We start from the raw sequence: 27801 nt of genomic DNA, 5'->3' as shown, positions 1-27801 counted from the left end.
CATGCATGTTCTCTTACAGTTATTACAGTGTCTACTTTCTGAACATACAACACATACAGTATTTCAATATCGAAATTTCTCAATCTGGACAAAGAAGCAAACTACTCTCAATTAACTCTCAATTGGACTATAAACACATTAAATATAGTGGTATAGTGTATGTCTAGATATTCTGTTGCAGTTACCTGAAAGTTGAGTAACCTGATGTGTAGATTGCTACATCAAGGGTTACATATTTAACGATTCCTTTAATGCTGATCTCAACCACCATAACGAGATTTCTTCATCACAAAGTCAGCGAAGCCCAACAGTGTACGTGGAAGGTGTTTTACAGATGGTGTGCTTCACATGTTGGCATACAGATTCTCCGTCTCTAGATAGGTCGAGGCCAGATCGTAACAAACGGATATCTCATCCTACAAACACAGAGTAGTAAATGTACTACATACACAAATGGCCTTGTCCGTAATTTCAAAGTGGCAAAGGCTAAAAAAAAGTTCACATTTGCGTCGTTATGCTTTGGTTTGGTGGTTTTACTTGTTCAGTCAGTACAAAAGTCAAATTTACGAGAATTTCCAGCCAATAAAGCGAACAATTAACAATAGTTTTTACAGGAAAGTAAAGGGTACAATTTCTTCCAGTTTTGTTGCAATACACTTTAGTTCCTTCAACGTATATTTTCGTAGTGTAAGACGTAAGTGGCACTTCATTAATCGATGTGTATTCATGGCACACCGTCCCTGCATGTACCTGTGTGAGATCGTTGGCATGCAGATGCCCCAGTCGCCTGATGTTGTTGTAGATCTCCACCTCGTTGTCGTACTTTATGCCCTGCACGATGTTGCTGAGAATGCAGAACATCGTCGCCATTCGCCTTTCGCCCTCACTGAAAATATTTAGACTCTTTGCTTTGATATTTTATAGAGGAGATATAACAAAAGTTCAATTTTAATTTCTTGATCAATCAGGACAATTAGTAACTGCATTATTCAATACATTGGTCGTATGTATGTATTGTTTCAATTTCATACACAAAGAAAGACTTTCATAAAAGTTACCTCGCCCAGTTGATACACCCTGCTGTGAATATTTTCAGGAATGTATGTACTTCTTAAATACGTATCCGTAATTATCAACAGTAAAATATATAATACCGACCCCACTGAAAGTGTTATTTGCACAAATCCCTTATTCATAAGTACCTAAACATAACTGTAACCGGCTGTGTTCGTAATTATTATGACATGTTAACAACAGCAAAATATACATTATCAACAAAACCGAATATATTATATCCACAAATCCCCAGTACATAATTACCCAAACATAACTGTAACTGGCTGTGCTGTTGTTGCTCCACCTCGTGACTCCATCTCTGCTACAAGGTCAAGGACGACTCTTGGGTTGATGGTCTTCAGCAAATACCCGCGCACTGGCCGAGAGGAAACGTCACCCTTAAAGTACAATACCTAATGTTATTACGCCCTATAAAACCGTAGGCTACTTTCCCAGTGAAATCATGAATTTGTAATAATATGCAATTTACATACAAACCTTCTCAAGTATTTGTGCTGGATATATGGTACTGTTCCTCGTGAAATCAGGACATTGTAGTAATATGTAGTTATAACATGGAAACATGTCCATCTCTATATATGTTATATGTATTCATTTAACTTCTGAACTTTATTGAATTTTATTGAAATACTGACTGAGAGTCATTTGACTTTGTTACTTAACTGAGATATTCATTCAAATCAATTTATACTACCTCTATTTTTCTTTCCAAATTTATCAAAACGATGTCAGGACTGATATCATATTTCGAGGAACATTTCACGCTCACTGGAGTCAAGTCGAGGCTGGATCCCAATGGTGGCAGGAAACAGGGCAGCATCTGTTAGTTGACATGGTTAATAAATCAATAGCAATTATTGTATCTGATAATTCACATATCTTCAACATAGTTCCTTGAAAAACGAAAGACCTTGTGTTACTATGACACCGAATGACTTTTTTGGTTATCTTCTTATGTAGTTTTATTCACAATTTATTTCAACCAGGAAGAAAGCTTATACTTAGGTGGTGTTCAGTCCCTTACTCCTCAACACGCTCTATTGTAAACCAACCCAACATTGCTTTATATCATCTGCCTGCTGAAGAGTAGTGGAGGAAGTCAAGTACGATACCAAAGGAACACCTACGCTGTACTTGTAAACCAACCCAACTTTGCTTTATGTCATCTGTGTCATACTTAATCACATATACAGGCTCACTTCGTTACCGATCGTCATTACCCTAATGAGAACGGTCTATTCAGCTGAAACTATTGTCAGTGTGGTAGACATTCAACTTTAGGCTCTCACCATAAGAAGTGAAATGGTGTCTTACTTGTTGTGACTTTGGTAGAACTATGAGTGTAGAAGAGCCGTGGCTAGTTGTGAGTTCCCAGAACGAAGACGCCGTGGTGACGGAGGGAGCTTCAGTTACTAGGTATCCTTTCAGAGAGAGTCGGGACTGAAATGTTCAAGAACAGGATTGAAAGTTTAACAGTTATTTGGTAGGGACAGCCCCTATGCCGAGACTGAATCACATATCAAGTATAAACAAGCGAGTTGGTGAGTGAGTTGGGTTGAGGTTAGTTGCGTTTACCAGATTCGCCATGTTGTTCTCGACAGTTGAATCAAACTAGTATACATCTGCATCACTTTGGATTTATATACCACATGAATCTGACACGCCGGTTTATAACTACAAACTGTTACTATCAAGTGGCGTTAACCGAATTCACTATTCACTTTTGATATTGCGAAACTGGTGTGTAATAACAAGCACTTAACTCAACTATTCTGTGATAAGGACTAGCATTCACAGCAGTATGTATCTTAATAGAAAGTTATCCCAGATACAGATTGCATCTAATTTAAACGTTCCTATCCTAACACACATACGTATCATATTTAGATCCTTTACATTTACATACTGGCATCATGACTGTTAGAGCATCAGCTCCCCCGTTCACCCTCACAATGTTCTTGTAGCTGCCTTCTGGAACAAGGAGATTCATGTGTTAATTATATACACAATGTTCCTGTAGCTGCCTCCTGGAACAAGGAGATTCATGTGTTAATTATCTCACAATGTTCCTGTAGCTGCCTCCTAGAACAAGGAGATGCATGCGTTAATTATATACACAATGTTCCTGTAGCTGCCTACATGAACAAGGAGATTCATGTGTTAATTATATAAACAATGTTCCTGTAGCTGCCTCCTTGAACAAGGAGATTCATGTGTAATTATCTCAACAGTGTTCGTACAATGAACGTTTAGACATGCATGTGTATATGACTTACCTAAACATGACTGAGAGTGACAAGTGTTGTTCCGCTATTCTTACCTGATTCGGCATTTCCTTTTTCTCTTCCTAGTTTCTGAATAGTAAACATATATAAAACCATTGTCAATACACTGACAAATCCAGGTGATCAAATTCATACCAATTATGATATAATGTGGAGTTATCAAAAACATAAATATACTGCATCAATGGATCTAAATGACAATTAAGAATACTTTGGAAATTGTTATTATCACCTGTATTAGTTGAGGTACTGTGATGTTCCCCATAGTGAATGTACCCTGACCAGCTCCTTGCTCAAATACTGCCACGGGCAAGGCCGTATCCCCGACCAGGAGTGCTTCACACAGAGTGGTATACACACTCAGGTATTGACTCTGTGACATATAATACAATTAATGTCTACATGAGAACAAAGTAATTTTCATACAAACTGCTGCCCCATATCCCATCTTTTCCAAAACTCCTGAGGTCAGTTAAAGGTAAACTTGTATATGGTGTGACAATTGTACAAAATCATATTTTAGTCAACATAATAGTTATAATCATTTCAGCCTTGAATTTACATTATTTTTAAAACAGATATCAATTATTTACATCATTCTGTACAATATTGTGGCGCTGCTGTCGCATTGTATTCACAACCCCGAACACGTCCACTTTCTCATCAGTGAAACCCTGATCCAGCAGATAATCCACAGCAATATATGTCCCTGTTCGGCCGATCCCAGCGCTGGTGATAAAGGCAAATGTTCAAGTGAGGCATTACATGAACCCCCATGTACAGTAGACATTGATAATTCAAAATGATAGTTTGAAGCCATATACATACACACACACAACCTTTGACAACATAAATGAAAGTTCCCAGTGACAGCAGAATGTTTGAAACAAGGGTATTTTGAACTGTAGACATTGATAATTCAAAATGATAGGTTGAAGCCATATACATACAGACAATCTTTGACAAGATAAATGAAAGTCCCATACGACAGCAGAACGTTTTAACCAACAGTATTTTAGGCTGGTCTTGAGATTGTTTAGTGTTGGAGAACATTTGACTTTACCTAGGTGATTGTAACATTTCACGACCGCGGATTTTTTTTAAGTGTTTCCATCTTTGAGGCTGTGGGAGAGTTCAGGACGGAGGGAACTGTTCCACTGATGTTCTGATACATCTACAGATATCATACAAACAATAGGTGACATCGTGATTGCACATCCAGCAATTCCACTTACCTACAGTGAACAAGCAAGGGGGTGTTCTTCGGGTTGGGCGTTCTTCTTACTCGGAACACAAACTCCGCCAGAGCGAGTTTATCTGCGGTGCTGTCATCCGACCACACCGTAAAGTGGAAGTGATTCACGACAAGACTTTCGCCAGTCTACACATAAATAAAAACATTTAACATAGCAAATAACTGCTTTGTTTGTATTACATAAAAAATTCCGACAACTCCGACGGTTACATAATCTGGTACCTCTCTAGACGTGGCTTTTATTTTCCTGAAGGTCCAGTGAGATCTCTGTAGCTTCTGGGTGACAGAAATCAGGAATCGTCCCACATCAAGAATATCTCCGTCCAACCAGTAAGAGTCACATTTGACCTAGGGTGGAAAATAAGACATCAAATTGTTTTATACACATCCACGGTTCAGACATAGTGAGGATATAAACATGTGTAGTGTTCGTGCAACATGTCTTACCACGCCCTTCTCTACATGGTTGGTCAGCATAACCACTCTAGTTATCCCCTTCTCAACGACCATTCGCCAGAAGTCACCAACAGTTGTCCGTTTTGGCCCTGGACAAGAGGTTAGCATCAGGTTATGCATATCATTAAAGTTGATACCATTTTGCATTTACTTATGCATCAGGATGAACATGGAAGGATAGTGTAAATTCATAACTATCAATAACATCTGCTGTGTCTTTGAGTGTGTGAGTTTGGTTTAACGCCGCTTTGAACATTATTCCATAGCACGACATTTCAGCTTAATGTGGGAGGTACATCATGTGCTGGCATGATAAAACATATCACACTTGCGTGCTTTGAATTAAAATTAATAGAGCACCGTTACAGGAAAGAATGTTACACATACCTTGAGTCACAATGTATGCTTGAGGTTTGAAATATCCCTGAAATGGATATTTTGTCAATTAGTCGTTTGTTTATATTTGTGTTGTCTCATATCACTAATTGTGCAAGTGTTTAATCATTAACCCACATTGATGTAGTTAGCGTTGATATAGGTAGATAGAGGATCACTGTGCAGTTTCGTCAGCTGTACTTGGTTGAAATCATCTGAAATGTAATGGTAAAAGGTGCTTCACATTTACCTTAAATGTCTTAAATGATTTAAGTCTTAAATCAGAATAAACATGTTTATATGCATAAGGTAAGAGACGCATTTAATCAATAGCCAAGCAATATGTTGTAACTTTGTAAAAATGTAACAATAATCGATGGAAACATTTGCGAGATGTTTTTGAGTCTGCTGGCTTCATATGCAAGTATGTGTATCACTTCACAAAATAACGTATTTTCTTTGTTACAGATCAGCCAGTAACGTGCTGTAAAGAGAAACGCCTAATGCCCAATAACCAATGGTTCCCTTTAATTTTTACACCTATATGCAGACCCGCAAGCATTGTGTATGGCATTACTTACAAGGATAGAGGTCTTTATAACGGTTTTTGGCTCTGTTTCCCTTCCGTCGAGATCTTAGCTGAGGTCGATTGGCACCAACAGAAAGTCGCTGGAACATTTATGCAGGATTTATCTGGAACTACATGTGCGACCAAACGGGCTTTTATTTCAAACAATTAAAGATACATATTTTGAACTTAGATTCCTCATGATGCAAAATATTGTCAATTTTTACCTTACATTTTATATCCAAGTAATTGATAATAGTATTGCGATAAATGAAGGAGTCAAATCGATATCTTTTTCATCATATATGACACTACCAATATATAGTGCCTACATGGAATTCACCGTGAACACCACCAGCTTCCTCTAACAACTCCCTGATCCTGTCATGCAGTTTGTCCACCTCCACCTCGGTGGACCGTTCGGGTGTGCCATGGTTTTCGTAACTGTGATTTGCTCTCGGAGTTCCTGAAAGAGTTTGCTTCAGTCAGTGTGATACTTACGTTACTCTTCAAAAAAAAGAAACTTGACACTGACTTTCAAAATGTAATATAATCCGATTCTTTCAAAATTGGACACAGAAACCATAATTGGAACACTGTTTGCAGATCAAATGTCAGTATCGGTTGTGCCCACCACGTGCATCAATCACCGCTTGAAAACGACGACCCATAGATGCAATCAAGTTGTCAATAACACGCTGTTGGATGTGCTGCCATTCATGCTGAAGTGCATCAAGAAGCGCCGGAAGTGTTTGGGGCGGTGGATTCCTTCTGCGAACGCGTCGATCCAACTTGTCCCACAGATGCTCAATCGGGGACAAATCTGGTGATCGGGCTGGCCAAGGTAATGTCTTGATGTTGTGCTGTAAGAAGTCCTGACAAACACGTGCAACATGTGGTCGAGCCTTGTCCTGCTGGAACTGTCCGCCATGAACGTTGACGCGAGGAAGAACGTAAGGCTGTAGGATCAAGTATCTGTAACGCACACATGTCAATGCGAGAGGCGTCCTACCACCGTGATGAATTCCGGCCCATACCATGACACCCCCGCCGCCAAATGGGACAAACTGCTGCACGTCTGTAGACACGTACGCGCCCATCAACACGTGTGAGTAGGAAACGGGACTCGTCAGTAAACAGTTCATTTCTCAACCTTGCACGTGCCCATCTAACCCTCTGTTTGCACCAAAGCAGACGGTCCGCCAGATGACGCGGGGTCAATACATGACGTCGAACAGGTCTTCGTGAAAAAAGTCCAGCCTCCCTCAGTCTGTTGCGTACCGTTTGATCTGATATTCTACGTACCCCAGGGGTCTGTGTGGTTGTAGACGTGGCTGTGGTAGTGCGGTCTCGGAGGTGTCGCAGCCGGATGTATCGACCTTGTTTGGGTTGTCACCCTTGGTCTTCCTAAACTTGGTCTGTGGTCAACTCTGTTGGTGTTGTTGTATCGGGTCCACAGTGCGGAGATTGTCTGTCTGGATACGCCAAAGTGCCTGGCCACTTCTTGCTGAGTTGCTCCAGCTTGTAATCTCCCAATTGCGCTGTTCCATTGAGCCGCATTCAGTCTTGGCATTCTGTCACCGCCTCTACTGCCGTTATACGGACTGTATGAACAGCCGTTGATGTGATTTTATACCCATTCAGCAGGGGGCCTGCATGCCTAAATGCAGAATCCTGTGCTGCACGTTTTTTTACAGGCGGTTGCCTTTGGATGAAGCTGTAACATTGATCCTCAAACGCTGCGTTTATGTGCTTTGCATGTGTTTTCGCGAATTATAGACACATCATCTTTCTGTTTTACTTATTTGGTTCTCATTTAATGTAATTATTTTAGATATTTGGCAAAAAGTGGTTTTACATCTATGTCAAGTTTCTTGTTTTGAAGAGTATATGTATAGACATACATACATACATACATACACACACACATACATACATACATACATACATACATACATACAAACATACAAACATACATACATACATACATACATACATACATACATATCCTAATTAAAATTAAAAACTTCACATTTCTAAAAGTTATCCAATATCTGATATACAACGGACAAATGTATCAGAGAAGGTAATTTTTAATCATTAATGTCCAAAGAAGGATTTTAATTAACGGCGGTAACCATAATTTGTTCCAAGCACCTACGGTATTCAGTAATAGCATTAACAGTTTAAATCATAAGTCCCAAGCACTAGAATCTGATGGCACACAAGTTCAGTAGCGTGTATGGCCACCATGTGCGTTGACAACTGCCACACAACGCCTCCGCATGGACCTTGTGATGCTTGTGAACACATGATTGGGAAGACGACGCCATTGTTGCTGCAAAATGGTGCCAAGATCTTGCAAATTCTGTGGTTGGTTCTAGAGAGTGCGCAGACTTCTGCCAAGAGCACCCCAGGCGTGTTCGATGGGATTGAGGTCGGAAGACCTTGACGGCCAGTCCACGACGTTGACTCCCGCATTCTGAAGGAAATTTCTTGTCAAAATTGCTGTGTGGGGTCTGGAATTAACGTGTTGGAAGATCAAACCGGGTCCATGTGCTGCCATAAAAGGCAGAAGTTCTGGTGCCAGTACCTGGTTGCGGTAAGCAGCAGCGTTGAGGTTGCCACGGATGACAAGAAGCCTGGAACGTGCATTGCCACAGAAAGCACCCCACACCATGACACTTCCGCCTCGAAATCTGTCAACTTCCTGTACACAACACTGGGCGTAACGTTCATGACGGCGCCTCCACACCCTCGCCCTACCATCAGCAAATCGAAGATTAAATCGGGATTCATTACTGAAGACGACTTGATTCCAATTCCCCTGAGTCCATCGTAAGTGTCGCTGTGCCCACAATTGACGTGGACGTCTGTGTAATTGAGTCAGAATCGGCCCGCGGTATGGCCGTCGTGCTTGAAGGTGAGCAGTTATCAGACGGTTTCGAACAGTTTGCGCACTCAGTCTACCCCTAAACAGTTCATTTCTGGTTGATGTAGCCGTCAAAAATCGGTTACGGAGTCGACGTAAGACAATCTGACGATCCTCTGCATGTGACGTCAAACGTGGTCGACCTGGCCGAGGGCGATCAGCGGTGGTACCCGTTTGCTGTAGACGCGTCTGTAAATCATAAACAGTCCTTCGACTACAACCCATCATCCTTGCGACTTCAGCTACGGACGTTCCCGTCTGCAACATGCCGATGGCACGTTCACGTTGAACATTTGAAAGGCGTGGCATGACAAATGGCCGTAAAGACCTTTGTTATCTTGTGTTTTTCTTTTTTGGGGTTAATGACTGCTAACAAGTATGGCTGAAACACGTGCGGTATTATGGCCACGTGACAAGTTGCACGTGTAAAACCACTTTTGCCACTATAGTGCTGTGTACATGATTTTGATCGATTCACCTGCACAAAAACGGGTATTATCTGAAGACAATACGTGGCCATTACTGTTTAAATACACAATAAGGGCCCACAATGATAACTGGTCAAAATGTTAAAATTTTAGGATTGTGAAGTTTTTAATTTGGTTCATGCATACATACATACATACATACATACATACATACATACATACATACATACATACATACATACATACAACATACATACATACATACATACATACATACATACATACATACATACATACATACATACATACATACATCATCAATCCATGCATACGAAACTACGAATTCAATTAACTTATTAGTCTATGACTGGATACATACATACATCCACATATATACATACACACAATCAAACATTAATACGTACACACACACACAAACACACACACACACACACACACACACACACACACACACACACACACACACACACACACACACACACACACACACACACGAAATTAGAATTTAATTAACTTATTAAATTATTACAAAAATATGTGTTACCTTGTGAATGATGCGCTAAACGGTTGGAGCCTGTTCTGTTCTTTCTTGTGCACCTAGAAACATAAGCGTTTAATGAAATCCAGTTGAATCAATGACTAGCTGGAGGGTATGTGTTTACGTGTATCAACGTATGCAGTTTAGTAATCTTGGACTATATCAGTGTCCGTTCATCTTACCAACATACACAAGCTGCAGCTGAGACAGCGATGATCAACAACAGGTACGCCGCTCCTCCAACAACAGCGCTGATCAACAGCTTGTGGTGACTCTCTGAAAGGATAAATGAATGAGTGAATGTTGTTTTTAAAGAAGCACCCTTCGTGGAACATGTTTTATTTAACATAATCGTTTCGTTGGCCAGCGATGCTCGTTCCCTGATGTGGTAATAAGTATACATTTATACAGATATACACCATAGAATTGTGGCAGATCCAGTGGATCGGGTGTCATATGTATTCTTTTCTTAAATCGTGCATGGGCCCCAATGGTATTGATATATAATTTTAAATGAAAATATATCATTCCGTTATACTATAGAACAGCTCATGCACATTGAAATATATAAAGAACAGGATCCATCAGTCTTGTAACAAAACTGATCACCGAGACAGTTCCCACACTCCATAAGACACCCAACACCATACATTCCGGCGGGGCAAACTGTAACTCAAGGGAAAACTCCAAAGGCACAATCGTTAAGTGGATTTGTTTGTCCATCATAGGACCGTCGTCGTATGGCAGAAGTACTGCTGTGCGGCTTTAGGCAACATTTTATCAATGTAAATTGTGTGAGTGGTAGGTGTTACCGGAAGAGCAGGACACACATCAAGACTGATTTCCAGTCATTCATTTACCAATATATTATTGTCCCTATTTTGACTTTTACGCCCTTTTGAATATATTTTGGCATATATTCGATACATAATTCTTGATTATGAATATATTTCATGCGTACCAACGCCTATTTTTCACAGCACACGTCAGAAAAAGAAAAATAATCTGCGTGTGTGTGGTAAAAGTCTATGCCAGCAATCTTTTGAAGATTATGTAATGATTGAAATCTCACAATGTAGAAGTGTGGGCATACTATCTATCAAGTTTATACAAGTGAGGATCCTTGAAAAAATAACCATTAATGAATTGGTTTCTTATGTCAACAACACTCGAACAAACAAGTAAAAAGTGATATTCTTCTTCTATGTTATTAAAACTACACACTTGAAGGATGAATTCTCTCTGAATTATGCAGTGTCTACTTGATTCAATAAGGAGATCGCAAGAGCTGCATCTAAATCGGGCTAATACCACTCGGAATTTCTTTGAATCTATTCAAACAAATAGTGCTCTCTATAGAAGTTTATTTCGATATCCGAATAGTGATTAATTTATTGGACAAAGGTGGACTAGATAACCATTTTCGGAAGTACATGTCTTTTAAAAGTGTGATACATACCCCAAGACGTGGACGCTGGCAAATCACATACGCACAATACTTGCATATTTTAATATATTGGGATTTTTCTTTGATAAGCTCTGAGAAGCTTTCAAAAAGTATCACGGAAGACACGTGGAGGCCATTTCCAAATAAGACGCATAAGTGACAAGAATTATGTCCGATGGAATTCCTTATTGTTATCTGTACCATATGCTCCCGAGTTTTTTCAGGTGGCCTTCTTCACACTATCCAATCAAGTGATTTCAGTCTGATTGTACTTCCCGTCAGAGCACATTTCGGAACAGCCGTCGCCATACGCATGTACACTTTATGTGATAAATGACACATGCAACCAACTAACGCGTAAACGCTGAACAATCACATATAAACAAACACATGCACAATTTAACCCCTTAAGCACATGCACTCTTAAAAAAAAAAGAAACGCACAGGAAGTATGTAGTTCATTGAACCTGACTACACAAACAATCGGGTATATAAATTGGATATATGTAATTAGAAAATGCTGGTGGCCTGATATTCGACAAACAGTGCGTCAAAAAGCAGCCATTGTCGATTTGCAATGTCTTAAACGGCATTGTTTTCACACTTGTTAAAAAATGTCATGGAGGAAAACAGTGTGGCAAAATGCAAGTGTAAGTTTTGGCATTCGTAACTCGTGGTAGTGGATATAAAAAGGCAAGCATAAGCCAATAATTTGTCATTCAATTGTCAGCATATTTCAAGTTCCAAAATGCCGAGACTCAGCGCTGCCGATCGGAACATCGTCATAGGACGTATCCAAAGAGGGGAATTGCAGTCTTCTGTTGCACGCCACTTTAACGTCCACCACAGCACCATTTGCCGCCTTTGTGACCGATACACACAATTCAATTCCACTGCAGACCAAGAACCGACCGACCAAGAGTTACCAACCCTGCACATACCTTAAAGCCTTGGAATTTTAGAAACTGTTTTAGCGATGAATCATGATTTCTTCTTCACCGGCGAGATGGAAGACAATGTGTTTATCGTCGTCGAAATTAGCGTTTTGCCTCCCATTGCGTACATGAATTCTACAAATTCGGTGGCGGTAGTGTCATGGTGGGGGGGCTTATCCTACACCACGAGATCTGACTTGGTTGTGGTTGGGAGCTGTTTCAATAGGACAACGCTCCACCGCACACAGCTCGTGTCACGGTAAACTACCTACATGATGCCAACATCAATGTCTGCCGTGGCCGTCGAGATCTTCAGATCTCAACCCTATCGAACACCTCTGGGATGAACTTGATCGGCGTGTACGTCAACGTCAGAACACGCCGCAGACACTCCCACAACTGGCCAACGATCGCGAGTTACAAGCAGAATGGCGCAGAATTCCGCAAGACAGTATTCGTACACTTATCCAGTCAGTGCCGAGGAGATGCAGAGCCATGATTGCTACCAGGGGCGGTCACACAAGATACTGAGTTCACCGCAACCTTGTGGTCTTATGTGACATGACAATAAGCAGTTTTCGAAGCCTTTGTACAACGACATCATGTGACCTTCAAGGTCCAAAATCTCATATTTGTATCTATGATAATAAATCAAATCTATCGACTTTATTGGATACATACATTTCCAGAAAATCTACCTGTGCGTTTCCTTTTTTTAAGAATGTATTATTATTTTTCTTTGATAAGTGATCACAGTCTAAATGTACTTCCATGCACATTTTGGAACAGCCGTCGCCATACGGATGTACACTTTCTGTGATAAATGCCAAATGCAACCTTACCATATACGCACACGAAGACGCTGACAAATCACATGTATACAAACAGATCCACAATTCAAGCCTTGAATCATATATTAGTTGTTTTTTCTTTGATGATTTGTTCAAGCATACATAAAAAGCTATTTGTCTACAGCTGAGGGGTGGAAAGTTATCTCACTTTGAGTACAGTCTGTTCCATCCCATCCTGCACTACAGCCTCCAACACACTCCCCTGTCTCGTGGTCACAGCTAGAGTTGTCGCCCTTGCAGTTTCTATTCAGGCAACTATTGCTACAGTTGGCTCCATAGTAGCCAAGGTCACACACTGAAAGACAACACAAACGTATTGTGATACCCTAACGAGGTGTATGACATTTGACAAGTGTTAATCGTTTGTTGATATTTTGGATGACTAAATTATTCAAATAGCACGTGGACATTGGCTTTTTTAAGAAACGATGTACTTGAACTGACCTGTATCACACGTTTCTGTTGCCCAACCAGGTCGACATATTTCACTAGGACAGACGCCGCTTACGTAGTCGCACACGTCGCCGTCACAGTGGCAGTAGTTGGCACAGCTAGCACCGAAAGTACCAGGACTGCACACTGTAAGGAATGTATTCAATCTCAGACAAAAAAAGTTTCAATTCTGTGAAACCATTGTTTCTTTAACTTTGTACATTACTATCCAACATGACAAAATTAGGGAAATATTTCCAGTTATGCCCCCTTCTTGCTGATCTGTTTTTTTTATATACAATTGAATCGGAATTTCTGTTTCGGATTTGCAAAGTCAAAACAAGGTAGTTTGGCCAAGAACTTAAGCTTCAGGTATATATCGAGTATATAATATTGTTCAAAAACAATCAAATAGCCAGTTCCCTTCCACTGTTTTCTTCACCCTGGACTAGACATAAAGAAGACCAGTGAGACCACCTCTTCTGTCTCATATTAAGATCAGTGCATAAAGAGTGACATAACAATCTCCACAAGACTGTTTGACAAGAAGGATGACTTTAACTTTCAAATAGTCAACTTTCCCTTTAAGTCGAGCAGTTGGTGTTTATATTTCACAACTTTTGAGATACAATCAAGCATTCTCTTTTTACCAAGATTTCAAAGAACATCATACGACTCTTGCTCAGAAATTGTTTGCTCAAGGTTACAACATTCAAGGCCTCCGAGAAGCTTTCAAAAAGTATCACGGAAGACACGTGGAGGTCATTTCCAAATAAGACGCATAAGTGACAAGAATTATGTCCGATGGAAATCCTTATTGTTATCTATACCATATGCTCCCGAGTTTTTTTCAGGTGGCCTTCTTCACACTATCCAATCAAGTGATTTCAGTCTGATTGTACTTCCCGTCAGAGCACATTTCGGAACAGCCGTCGCCATACGAATGTACACTTTCTGTGATAAATGCCAAATGCAACCTTACCATAAACGCACACGAAGACGCTGACAAATCACATATACACAAACAGATCCACAATTTAAGCCCTTTAGCATATATAAGTTGTTTTTTCTTTGATGATTTGTTCAAGCATACATAAAAAGCTATTTGTCTACAGCTGAGGGGTGGAAAGTTATCTCACTTTGAGTACAGTCTGTTCTATCCCATCCTGCACTACAGCCTCCAACACACTCCCCTGTCTCGTGGTCACAGCTAGAGTTGTCGCCCTTGCAGTTTCTATTCAGACAATTATTGCTACAGTTGGCTCCATAGTAGCCAAGGTTACACACTGAAAGACAACACAAACGTATTGTGATACCCTAACAAGGCGTATGACATTTTACAAGTGTTAATCGTTTGTTGATATTTTGGATGACTCAATTATTCAAATAGAGGGTGGACATTGGCTTTTATAAGAAACGATGTACTTGAACTGACCTGTATCACACGTTTCTGTTGCCCAGCCAGGAAGACATATTTCACCAGGACAGACGCCGCTTACGTAGTCGCACACGTCGCCGTCACAGTGGCAGTAGTTGGCACAGCCAGCACCGAAAGTACCAGGACTGCACACTGTAAGGAATGTATTCAATCTCAGACAAAAAAAGTTTCAATTCTGTGAAACCATTGTTTCTTTAACTTTGTACATTACTATCCAACATGACAAAATTAGGGAAATATTTCCAGTTATGCCCCCTTCTTGCTGATCTGTTTTTTTTATATACAATTGAATCGGAATTTCTGTTTCGGATTTGCAAAGTCAAAACAAGGTAGTTTGGCCAAGAACTTAAGCTTCAGGTATATATCGAGTATATAATATTGTTCAAAAACAATCAAATAGCCAGTTCCCTTCCACTGTTTTCTTCACCCTGGACTAGACATAAAGAAGACCAGTGAGACCACCTCTTCTGTCTCATATTAAGATCAGTGCATAAAGAGTGACATAACAATCTCCACAAGACTGTTTGACAAGAAGGATGACTTTAACTTTCAAATAGTCAACTTTCCCTTTAAGTCGAGCAGTTGGTGTTTATATTTCACAACTTTTGAGATACAATCAAGCATTCTCTTTTTACCAAGATTTCAAAGAACATCATACGACTCTTGCTCAGAAATTGTTTGCTCAAGGTTACAACATTCAAGGCCTCCGAGAAGCTTTCAAAAAGTATCACGGAAGACACGTGGAGGTCATTTCCAAATAAGACGCATAAGTGACAAGAATTATGTCCGATGGAATTCCTTATTGTTATCTGTACCATATGCTCCCGAGTTTTTTCAGGTGGCCTTCTTCACACTATCCAATCAAGTGATTTCAGTCTGATTGTACTTCCCGTCAGAGCACATTTCGGAACAGCCGTCGCCATACGAATGTACACTTTCTGTGATAAATGCCAAATGCAACCTTACCATAAACGCACACGAAGACGCTGACAAATCACATATACACAAACAGATCCACAATTTAAGCCCTTTAGCATATATAAGTTGTTTTTTCTTTGATGATTTGTTCAAGCATACATAAAAAGCTATTTGTCTACAGCTGAGGGGTGGAAAGTTATCTCACTTTGAGTACAGTCTGTTCCATCCCATCCTGCACTACAGCCTCCAACACACTCCCCTGTCTCGTGGTCACAGCTAGAGTTGTCGCCCTTGCAGTTTCTATTCAGACAATTATTGCTACAGTTGGCTCCATAGTAGCCAAGGTTACACACTGAAAGACAACACAAACGTATTGTGATACCCTAACAAGGCGTATGACATTTTACAAGTGTTAATCGTTTGTTGATATTTTGGATGACTCAATTATTCAAATAGAGGGTGGACATTGGCTTTTATAAGAAACGATGTACTTGAACTGACCTGTATCACACGTTTCTGTTGCCCAGCCAGGAAGACATATTTCACCAGGACAGACGCCGCTTACGTAGTCGCACACGTCGCCGTCACAGTGGCAGTAGTTGGCACAGCCAGCACCGAAAGTACCAGGACTGCACACTGTAAGGAATGTATTCAATCTCAGACAAAAAAAGTTTCAATTCTGTGAAACCATTGTTTCTTTAACTTTGTACATTACTATCCAACATGACAAAATTAGGGAAATATTTCCAGTTATGCCCCCTTCTTGCTGATCTGTTTTTTTTATATACAATTGAATCGGAATTTCTGTTTCGGATTTGCAAAGTCAAAACAAGGTAGTTTGGCCAAGAACTTAAGCTTCAGGTATATATCGAGTATATAATATTGTTCAAAAACAATCAAATAGCCAGTTCCCTTCCACTGTTTTCTTCACCCTGGACTAGACATAAAGAAGACCAGTGAGACCACCTCTTCTGTCTCATATTAAGATCAGTGCATAAAGAGTGACATAACAATCTCCACAAGACTGTTTGACAAGAAGGATGACTTTAACTTTCAAATAGTCAACTTTCCCTTTAAGTCGAGCAGTTGGTGTTTATATTTCACAACTTTTGAGATACAATCAAGCATTCTCTTTTTACCAAGATTTCAAAGAACATCATACGACTCTTGCTCAGAAATTGTTTGATCAAGGTTACAACATTCAAGGCCTCCGAGAAGCTTTCAAAAAGTATCACGGAAGACACGTGGAGGCCATTTCCAAATAAGACGCATAAGTGACAAGAATTATGTCCGATGGAATTCCTTATTGTTATCTGTACCATATGCTCCCGAGTTTTTTCAGGTGGCCTTCTTCACACTATCCAATCAAGTGATTTCAGTCTGATTGTACTTCCCGTCAGAGCACATTTCGGAACAGCCGTCGCCATACGAATGTACACTTTCTGTGATAAATGCCAAATGCAACCTTACCATAAACGCACACGAAGACGCTGACAAATCACATATACACAAACAGATCCACAATTTAAGCCCTTTAGCATATATAAGTTGTTTTTTCTTTGATGATTTGTTCAAGCATACATAAAAAGCTATTTGTCTACAGCTGAGGGGTGGAAAGTTATCTCACTTTGAGTACAGTCTGTTCCATCCCATCCTGCACTACAGCCTCCAACACACTCCCCTGTCTCGTGGTCACAGCTAGAGTTGTCGCCCTTGCAGTTTCTATTCAGGCAATTATTGCTACAGTTGGCTCCATAGTAGCCAAGGTTACACACTGAAAGACAACACAAACGTATTGTGATACCCTAACAAGGCGTATGACATTTGACAAGTGTTAATCGTTTGTTGATATTTTGGATGACTAAATTATTCAAATAGCACGTGGACATTGGCTTTTTTAAGAAACGATGTACTTGAACTGACCTGTATCACACGTTTCTGTTGCCCAGCCAGGAAGACATATTTCACCAGGACAGACGCCGCTTACGTAGTCGCACACGTCGCCGTCACAGTGGCAGTAGTTGGCACAGCCAGCACCGAAAGTACCAGGACTGCACACTGTAAGGAATTTAATACATGAACGAACACACGTGCAATGTCACTGGACAATCTATGCACGTTCACAAATTTGAGATGATGTTATTTTGGACCGATGTAATTGGAGAGCGATATTCAATATGACAATATATCCAAGCCTATTTAGGTTGGTTTGATTCATTTCACCAATTCACCAAAATTGTGTATGTTACAAGAATAATAATTCAGTAGTAGTTATACAGCTCTTATTATGACAAATATTCTTTGTTATATTTGTAACCATAAAAATACAAGACAAGAAAACGTTTTTCACCGTGAAACTATACATCACAGAAATCACTTATAGGCATGTTCGTTGTTTATGATGGTGTTCAGGGCCAGACAGCGCCCGTCACCAGAACACGTGACGTTCAAAACACCGTGCTCTTGTGGAGCATATAATTTTACAAGATTTGCAGTAAAAAATGCTATCTGTTGATGCAGTCAAGAAGTTACATAAACATATTGACATTTTCTATTTTAATACTATTATACTACATTCAACAATTCCCGTGGTTTAGTTCGACATATGTTATTCTCTGCTTACCAACCCATCCCACATCTACTTTCTTATAGTTTGGTCGAATCATTTCACTCGCAAAGGACAAAAGAGAAACAGCGGAATCACGGTTTCGATTCCATGCATCCGTAAGATCAAACTTCGATTTAGTCATGACAATTTTACCCAAAATATGACAGTGTGCATGGAGAATATAAATCAGTCAGTAGTAATACGGTTCTCAGCACAGAAAAATTAACAATTAACGTTCACCAAAAAAACATGTAGAGTTTATGATAATTAAACTTGCCAAAAATATAGCATTGGTTTTTTTTACCGTCAACCTCAACTTCACAGAAATCCATGATGGGCACGTCATAATCCTCGTTGTTGACAGTGGTGGTGTACAGGACCAAATATCGCCCTTCGCCAGAACATGTGACCGTCAAAACATCAGGTATGTCCGTCCCGTCTCTGTTCCCTGTCACGTTGTAGCAGTTGACTCCATCAGTTGGGGAGGCGTCGGTATCAGCGATGTAGATCTGGATACCATTCCGACGAACTGTATCTGTTAAACGTGAAACATCATGATTATAATTACTGTATTGTAACAGTTTCGAGTATTAGTAATAAAGTCTTCTTTACATCTGACAAGTAGCATACACCTGTATTCTTTATCAAAGATCGAGGTGAAAATAGCGCCAAACCGTTACCAAAGTTATAAATGTTATGGGAACATGACAACTGTATGTGCAATATCCTCGTTTCTCAACGTTGAATTGTTAAAACCAGTTCAATTGTCAGGCTGTCGGGCTGTTATTTGTCTCAAGTAGACAATTGTTAATGATCATATGAAACACATTGTATTTTAGATTTAATTTTCAAACTAACCGTGACATGATTATTGCAATCCCCCAGGGGAAAAACAAAACTATGAGTAGCATTTCTTTCCATGGACGTATTAATCAATAATGTCATTTTCAGGAAATCCATATTCATTATCGAAAATAAGTTATTTAAAATATTTACACTTATATATTAATATCTGTAGATGTGCTTATGTGGATAAAGCCAAACACCGTAGTGTCGCAGTTGAAGGACTTAAGATGAATCACACTAATATACCTAGAAGATTTGACCTTTCTCTTAATGCATGTATAAGAAAAGGGTTTAATTCGTAATCACAATACCATGATTACATTAAATCACAATTGCGCGCATAATATCAGGTATGTCTGTCCCGTTTCTGTTCCGGGACAGTATCAGCTATAAAGATATGGATACCATTCCGACAAACTTTGACTGTTGCAAGTGAAAATCCACTATGAACATTATGTCATTAATTGACGTTTTGTGTCTATTTACGCAACGAATGATGAAAAACGCTTTTTGGGTCTTCTTTGGAGGATATGCGACCATTGCTCAATCAAATCAATAACAGTCTTTAAAGGACTACGATGTGAACAGTGTGATTGTCAAACCGTTCTGTGAAGAAATTCATTGTGCAGTAAGCACTGGCATTGTAGTCCATTGGAAGTAAAAACACGTCCAATTATGTACATTTTGGACCAACCCCAGTTTAATTTTCGTTCCTTAATGACATGGTTGTGTGGAACGTAGCCATCTTATCAACCCCCATTTCACAAATGATCCATCACCACCCTGTTATGTTTAGCATTGGACATCATAATTCGTATCTGACTATAAGAACTTATCAAGATTTACAATTATCGTCGTAGTCAAAACTGGTTCGCCTATACAAATAATTAATATATATAATCTCAAGTGTGAGAAATTGGAACGAATATCAAAGAAAAATCTCTACTACGACCTTGATTAATAATAATAATTGAGTAATATGTATCCATGCCTAGATGGGATAAACATCACATACCTGTCTTGTACCGGGACAACGGATGAGAAGTGACATTAGTTGAACTTCTGACTTTAGATGAATTGGACAAATTGTTAATGATTATTTTTTTACTTGACACTAACTATATCAATGATCTTAAGAATATACTTCAATGCACACGGAGAAAATAACTTTGGGGAACACCTTTTATCATCACCATTTTACTGTGATTCATAAATGCATGCTTCTAATAAGTCGAAATCGGAGAATGAAATCTACTTCTGGCAGATATTTCTCCTGATTTTTGAAATGGTCTTTTCTATATAATTAATCTTTTTTGCAGTAGACTTCATTCTCGTGATAGTCTGTCCTGGAGTGTATGGTGGCGTCATGTTTTTCTGTCTTAGAAGTGTGAATGGACGCGTCTCGCACTGCTTTAAACACCTGGTATCATTACTATTTAAGAATCGTGCACTGGACTCCTCTCCTTGCAGATAGTTCCCATGATTACTCGCTGTCCTTCCTGAAGTATATGGTGACGTCATGTATCGGTGTCCTCTCCCCCAGATCCACTCTCCACCATGCAGACGTTATAGTTCTGTCTTTAAATCCTGAATGAAAGCATAGTTGATGGTATGCGGCTCTTCTGTCTCCATTTACAGCACTGGCCGCTGGATGAAAGGCTGTTCTGGCTGATGTGGGTTTGTTAAGTGCTTTATTGTCTGCAATACGATAAAACCAAGTAACGAATGACTATTGAATTTCATGTGTCAGAATCTGAACAAAAAACGATTTTCGGAGGATATGTTATTGGACGTAATTAACTGCAGCTAATAACTGGCGAATGCTGATACATATAGGTCTGCAAACTGTATTTATCTGGCCTTACACATCACAACAGTATTGGTCAGTGATGAAAACAATAGACCTGGCAGTTATTGCGATAGATATTTTGCCGATCTCTATATCTGACATATGCATTCTCTGCATTCCACACAGAGAAACAGGGCCGCATAATGGATGTTGACACTGTCATTAAATGTACCTCATGCACTTAGCCTGGACATAAACATTGTCGTCATTCACAAACATCTCATTCTCTGGTTGTTTTGTGATAAATGGATAGAGATTAGTGGTAAATGGATATAGATTAGTTGTGAACATGGATATAGATTAGTAGTGAACATGGATATAGATTAGTAGTGAACATGGATATAGATCAGTAGTGAACATGGATATAGATTAGTAGTGAACATGGATATAGCTCAGTAGTGAACATGGATTTAGATTAGTAGTGAACGTATATAGATTCCCTGCAGGCTTATCCCTCGGGATATGTGGTTTGATGTATCCTCACATAGTAACCATGCATTTTATAATGCATCGCACTACCGACACATTGCCACCGCTCATAACAAAAGCAGACCACCAACATGATATGAACGTACCCTTTCTATTGCCCATTCAACTTTACGATAGTGACAGACAAAACATGACCAGCAAACTGTATGTAAAGTAACCGTCGGGAGATGCACATAAAGTACTCACTGTGGAGAATAAGAGATACTCTTGGAACTCTATCACGTCAAACAATTTGAAGCACGACACTGATTTAACGTTTACAGGAACATGATACCGTCTCTAACATACGTTTCTGACATGTTGGCCCTGACCACCCTGGGCTACAGTGCTGTAAATTGCATCCATCCGGAGCATCACACCTGGTCACGGGACAGTTACATCTGTAGCCACACTGGAAGCCGAATGTACCACCAGGACAGCTGGCTGTAACAGAAGCATTATATCAGAGATAGACAGTGACACTGGTACCCATATGTATCATCGGGACAGCTGCCTGTAACAGAATCATTATTTCAGAGATAGACAGTGACACTGCTAGCTGTATGTACTATTAGGACAGCTACCTAAAACAGAATCATTGTATCAGAGTTAGACAGTGACACTGCTGGCTGTATGTGCCATCAGGACAGCTGCCTGTAACAGAATCATTATATCAGAGATAGACAGTGACACTGCTAGCTGTATGTACTATTAAGACAGCTACCTAAAACAGAATCATTGTTTCAGAGATAGACAGTGATACTGATGGCCGTATGTACCACCAGGACAGCTGCCAGTAACAGAAGCATTATATCAGAGATAGACAGTGACACTGCCAGCTGTTTGTATTATCGGGACAGCTGCCTGTAACAGAATCATTATTTCAGAGATAGACAGTGACACTGCTAGCTGTATGTACTATTAGGACAGCTACCTAAAACAGAATCATTGTTTCAGAGATAGACAATGACACTGCTGGCTGTATGTACCATCAGTACAGCTGCCTGTAACAGAAGCATTATATCAGAGATAGACAGTGACACTGCTAGCGGTATGTACTATCAGGACAGCTACCTAAAACAGAAGCATTATATCAGAGATAGAGAGTGACACTGCTAGCTGTATGTACTATTAAGACAGCTACCTTAAACAGAAGCATTATATCAGAGATAGAGAGTGACACTGCTAGCTGTATGTACTATTAAGACAGCTACCTTAAACAGAAGCATTATATCAGAGATAGAGAGTGATACTGATGGCCGTATGTACCATCAGGACAGCTGCCAGTAACAGAAGCATTATATCAGAGATAGACAGTGACACTGCTAGCTGTATGTACTATCAGGACAGCTACCTAAAACAGAAGCATTATATCAGAGTTAGACAGTGACACTGCTGGCTGTATGTGCCATCAGGACAGCTGCCTGTAACAGAATCATTATATCAGAGATAGACAGTGACACTGCTAGCTGTATGTACTATTAAGACAGCTACCTAAAACAGAATCATTGTTTCAGAGATAGACAGTGATACTGATGGCCGTATGTACCACCAGGACAGCTGCCAGTAACAGAAGCATTATATCAGAGATAGACAGTGACACTGCTAGCTGTTTGTATTATCGGGACAGCTGCCTGTAACAGAATCATTATTTCAGAGATAGACAGTGACACTGCTAGCTGTATGTACTATTAAGACAGCTACCTAAAACAGAATCATTGTATCAGAGATAGACAGTGACACTGCTAGCTGTATGTACCATCAGGACAGCTACCTAAAACAGAATCATTATATCAGAGAAAGACAGTGGCACTGCTGGCTGTATGTACCATCAGGACAGCTGCCTGGAAAAGAAGTGCTATATCAGATATCGACAGTGACGCTGGTAGCCGTATGTAACAAAGGTGATAGGCCAACCTTAGAATACAGTACCACAAAAAGATAACCGTATCCTGCCCCACCTGTGGCATATATCACACACACTTACAAAGGCAAGTCATGTGTTCACCTCAAACACGGGAACATATGGGAAAAGTCAAAATTAATATTTGCATTGGACATGTCTTCTGTCAGTGAGGCGTTTGAGGAAATGTCATTCACCCGTCCATCATTAAATGTTTTCAAAGCTTTACTGAGACATTGGGTTTTGTAACCCTCATCAAAAACGTTTTGAGCAAGAGTGGTATAATGCTCTTTCACATTTTCACAGAAATAGCAGACTCGATGGTGGTGGTTGACGGTAAAATGCTAAATATGTAACCACCAACTTAGAGAACTGGCATGTGGTGGTTGACGTCATGTACTGGATATGCACTCACACATATCTAGAAAACTGTCATGTGGCGGTTGACAGCAGAGCACTGGATATTCACCAGCATTTCTTATTTTTAACCTTCTGGACCAATGGGATTTTTCAGACCAACGATGAATATCTAGGTTGTTCCAACATGAGATTTCTTAAACAGACAACGGAGTAAATGGAGCTAAGTGTTTTCAGATAGTCAAGTAAGGCACTATATATCTGCGTGAATCGCAATAACAGGCATCAATAACGTCACCATAATACTAAACTAAAGTCATCTACATGCCACAGTGAGGTAAATAGCGACTTTTTGTTTCATATTGAAAACCTGAATGTGTTTACATGGCTGTCGAAAGATCTTTTACCTGACGTGCCCTCAATAAGAGAGAGGGACAGAGCGGAGAAAACCCGCAGCACAGCCACCATTCTCAGTGTACACGGACCTATATCACTTCCTCCTTGCTTTATTGTATGGCTTTAGGTTTTGTTTCAGGGTTAGTTAAAGCGTCAGTGACCGCCTCCGTGGTCTAGTGGATAGCACGTCTGCCCAGAGTGTCAAAGTCCGATGGTTCAATCCACGGGTGCGTCATACCAAAAGATATTACAAGATGGTTCTTGATGTTACCCTGCCTGGTACTCGGCATTAAAGGGTTGTACCATCACAAACACATGCAGAGACAAGTCAATTGTTCACCTGACAAAGACACGGAAAAATATAGTTCAAGTCAAAATAGGAAATTGCAGCTGACATCATTTTTGTTAAAGATGCGTCAAATTTGTAAATGCCTACGATTAAACTTTTTTGAAAGCCTCATGAGTCCTTGAATTTTATTACCTTGATCAGTCGACTTCTGAGCAAGAGTTGTATGACGCTCTTTCAAATATTGGCAGAAAGATCAGGCCTGATTGTACCTCATACGTTGTGAAATGTAGACACCAAGGACTGGAGATGTAGGAATATTGGTCGACATCAAGGGAAAATTGACTATTCGAAAGTTAAAGTCATCCCCCTTGCCGCATAGATTCATGGAGAGTGTTTTGTCATTCTGACAGCATGTATTGTGTGTGCCCGTGTGTGTGGGACAAGCTACCGACAGTCTACAGATACCAAGGCTAATCTACTCACGCGACGGGATCCCGTCAAATCGTGATAATGACTACTGACGTCAGATAAAGGCTTAATTTACACATTGATACACTGAAAAAAGTCGTGGATAATTACCTGATATACCAACGATCAGACCGACGAAGAGAGCACAGAAAACTCGCAGTACATCCACCATCCTTATGCTGTGAGTGTATGACAAGGTTTGCAGGCTGAATGTGTTTCGACGGGACTTAATTTTATAATTATTTCCGTGTTTTTTTTTAGGATAAGTGACCTGATACAAGTACAGTCAAACCGTTGTGTTGACGTTGAAGGGACCTACGTAAATAATTCGAGTGATCGAGGTTCGACAGTATCGAAAATTGTGAATAAAGAAGGAATACGCAGGAACCAAGCTATTACTTCGAGATAGCCATCATTTCGACATAGCAAAGTTCGACACAACGGTGTTTGACTGTACTTTCACAAAATCCATTTACTACCTGTTTGATAAATATCCTCAACATATTGATATAAAGATGCACCTGATAATCTGTCACAGCATTCTCGAGGACATAGAGAGGAAACTAAAACTTTCCATCTTATTCATAAAGCATCATGTAGTATCGATTTCCATTGGTGGGTTTTTACAGTTTAACTCAAGGAAATGAGAACTGGTTGAAAACTGTTTGATGATCATACAATCAACAATATATTGTACAAGCGTGTTTTGATCTGCAGAGTGTGGTTTGTTAAATACTGTCCTAACGTCATGAAGTCGGTTCTTTGGTCTGTACTGAATTTTGTCAGGATGTTCATGAATTATAACAGGAACATGCTGAATTTTTTTTACAATCCTGCATGGTAGATTGCGCGAGGCAGCGGTGAAGAGAAGGTGTGTCCGGTGCAGAGGGGAACGTCAGAGTAAACCTCAATGCCGACTCCCCCCCCCCCCCCCCCCCCCGACACACACACACACACACAGCTTGTATTTACAAGGTTCGATGGAGCTTGGTGCACGTGCAACAGCGGCAGTGAACATATTCCTCGTGCATCGCGCAAGGGAGACTCACACAGTATAAATGCAGGCTTCAAAGAGTTCTGGTTTATTTTTCACATATTTTCCACAAGACAATATTTCGTGAAAGTGTGAAATTAGGGATGTCTTTTACATGGGGCAATGTCCTCGTAACTTGGGCCTCCATTATATTTAAGGGATAGAGAGGATGACGTCACAGATGCAATTCCGTTTAAGCGTCAAGACCACGCGACATTTCTCAATATGGCATTGGTCGTGTCAAGCTTGTCATTCGTAGATTGTTAATGTACATGTTTCATGACTTACAAAGTTTAGAACTTTGCAGCATATACTCAATGAAGGAGAGACATTTGTTAAGTTTGCAAGTGGGAAACAATATTCTATTTACTTGTCAATTACTACAGTATTGTGTGCATAAACTTAAATGATGTTTTTTTTTCAAATTGTATGCAACAGTTGTCAACACGGATCGCAAAAGGAACACGAAACAAGACTTTATTAAAGTTTAGTAAAACCTACTACAAGCTTAGTACACATAATATTGTAGGCAGTAAAAAATAAGAAAAAGATCCTTTCAGAGATGGATAGAACTATCTACTAACTGATTAGTTAATTGTACGAGTGTACGATAAGCCACCCATATCGCCTTATTAGCAAATATTATAGTGTCTGAGTGGACAGTGAAATTCACTCAGCAAGTTAGTAAACATCGCTAACTATATCAGTCAGCGCATGCACGTCTTTTGCACTCTGTAGTTTCATTGTGGTCAAAGCAGGTTAAAGTTAAGATTTGGTTAAAAATGATTAGCAGAGACCAGAACATAAAACATCTATTTCGCCAAAAAGCAGAATCTTGTTGGTAATTTGCACTAAAATATTGTAAATCCCGTCCGCTCATACGGAAGACAGATACACCGTCGATATATATAAAGTTACAAAAGCAATCCAAATGAGCATAACAGTCACAAGCCAGGAGCGATTAAAATAACGATGAGGAAATCGATACCCCAGCCCATGCCAGTAACATTTGACGCTTTCATCTCTGTGTCAGGAGTGATGACATGCAACATTAGCAATGATTTGACTTCCTGCAAGGACAGCAAGTTCAAATGAACACTCAAACGACACAGTCTGAAAACAAATTAATGTAATGTTATTATACATGTATTCACAATCCGATATCAGGAATATAGATTTACAATTTTGACGCATCGGTGCCAAAACGATGTCCGATGCAATTACCTAGTTTGACCTATACCATATGCCCCCGTGTATTTATAGGGAAACCACTGACTTGCCTTTCCATGTGTTATTCACGGGTGCCACCTGTGTGTCAGTGTGCGTTCACCTTTTCGTGAACACGTGGTATCATCTTTAGTCGATAGTGATTTATACATGATGTAGTCGGTATCGTACAATCGACTCTGCTGTTGGCAGATTCTTCTGATGGATATGAAAAGGGTTTTGTCGCTTTTGTTTAATAATAAGTAGAACATTTATCACAGTTTATGAAATTTTGGTTTTTAGTCAAGAGGTTTCTCAATCTCATTAAAATCAGATCTTAGTATTCGCTACTGCTAAACAAAGATCTGAGGACATCCCAGTACGGATCACATCAGAACGACCTTTCGCAAATTTTGACCGAC

General features: G+C 39.9%; 1 protein-coding gene across 1 annotated transcript; it reads right to left on the bottom strand.

Moving 5' to 3' along the window:
* Positions 1-170: 170 nt before the first annotated feature.
* LOC139478356 (uncharacterized) lies at positions 171-25312 on the bottom strand. Its single transcript, XM_071260792.1, has 29 exons — positions 25252-25312; positions 22037-22171; positions 20902-21108; positions 18869-19099; positions 17880-18014; positions 17584-17730; positions 16162-16308; positions 15036-15170; positions 14740-14886; positions 13613-13747; positions 13317-13463; positions 10118-10211; positions 9942-9994; positions 6349-6482; positions 6030-6117; positions 5587-5663; positions 5461-5497; positions 5065-5162; positions 4840-4965; positions 4598-4743; positions 3956-4091; positions 3595-3735; positions 3398-3431; positions 2984-3048; positions 2392-2517; positions 1772-1897; positions 1321-1454; positions 751-886; positions 171-416 (listed from the first exon to the last, which is right to left on the bottom strand). Exons 1-29 carry the CDS (start codon positions 25310-25312, stop codon positions 345-347), a joined length of 3450 nt encoding a protein of 1149 aa, XP_071116893.1. The 3' UTR covers positions 171-344.
* Positions 25313-27801: the final 2489 nt, after the last annotated feature.

The sequence above is a fragment of the Haliotis cracherodii genome, unplaced genomic scaffold (assembly GCF_022045235.1).
Source record: "Haliotis cracherodii isolate W230 unplaced genomic scaffold, xgHalCrac1.p SCAF_4, whole genome shotgun sequence".
Lineage (NCBI taxonomy): Eukaryota > Metazoa > Mollusca > Gastropoda > Lepetellida > Haliotidae > Haliotis > Haliotis cracherodii.
The sequence above is the reverse complement of the archived record's forward strand: the minus strand, read 5'-3'. Positions and strand labels throughout refer to the sequence as shown.

Excerpts from the sequence above, each read along its gene's own strand:
- LOC139478356 (XM_071260792.1), bottom strand. The coding sequence starts at position 25,312 with ATGGTGGATGTACTGCGAGTTTTCTGTGCTCTCTTCGTCGGTCTGATC. Across the intron at positions 4,966-5,064 it reads ACCATGTAGAGAAGGGCGTG|GTCAAATGTGACTCTTACTG; the intron begins GTAAGACATGTT and ends TTTCCACCCTAG. Across the intron at positions 417-750 it reads ATGCCAACGATCTCACACAG|GATGAGATATCCGTTTGTTA; the intron begins GTACATGCAGGG and ends CTGTGTTTGTAG.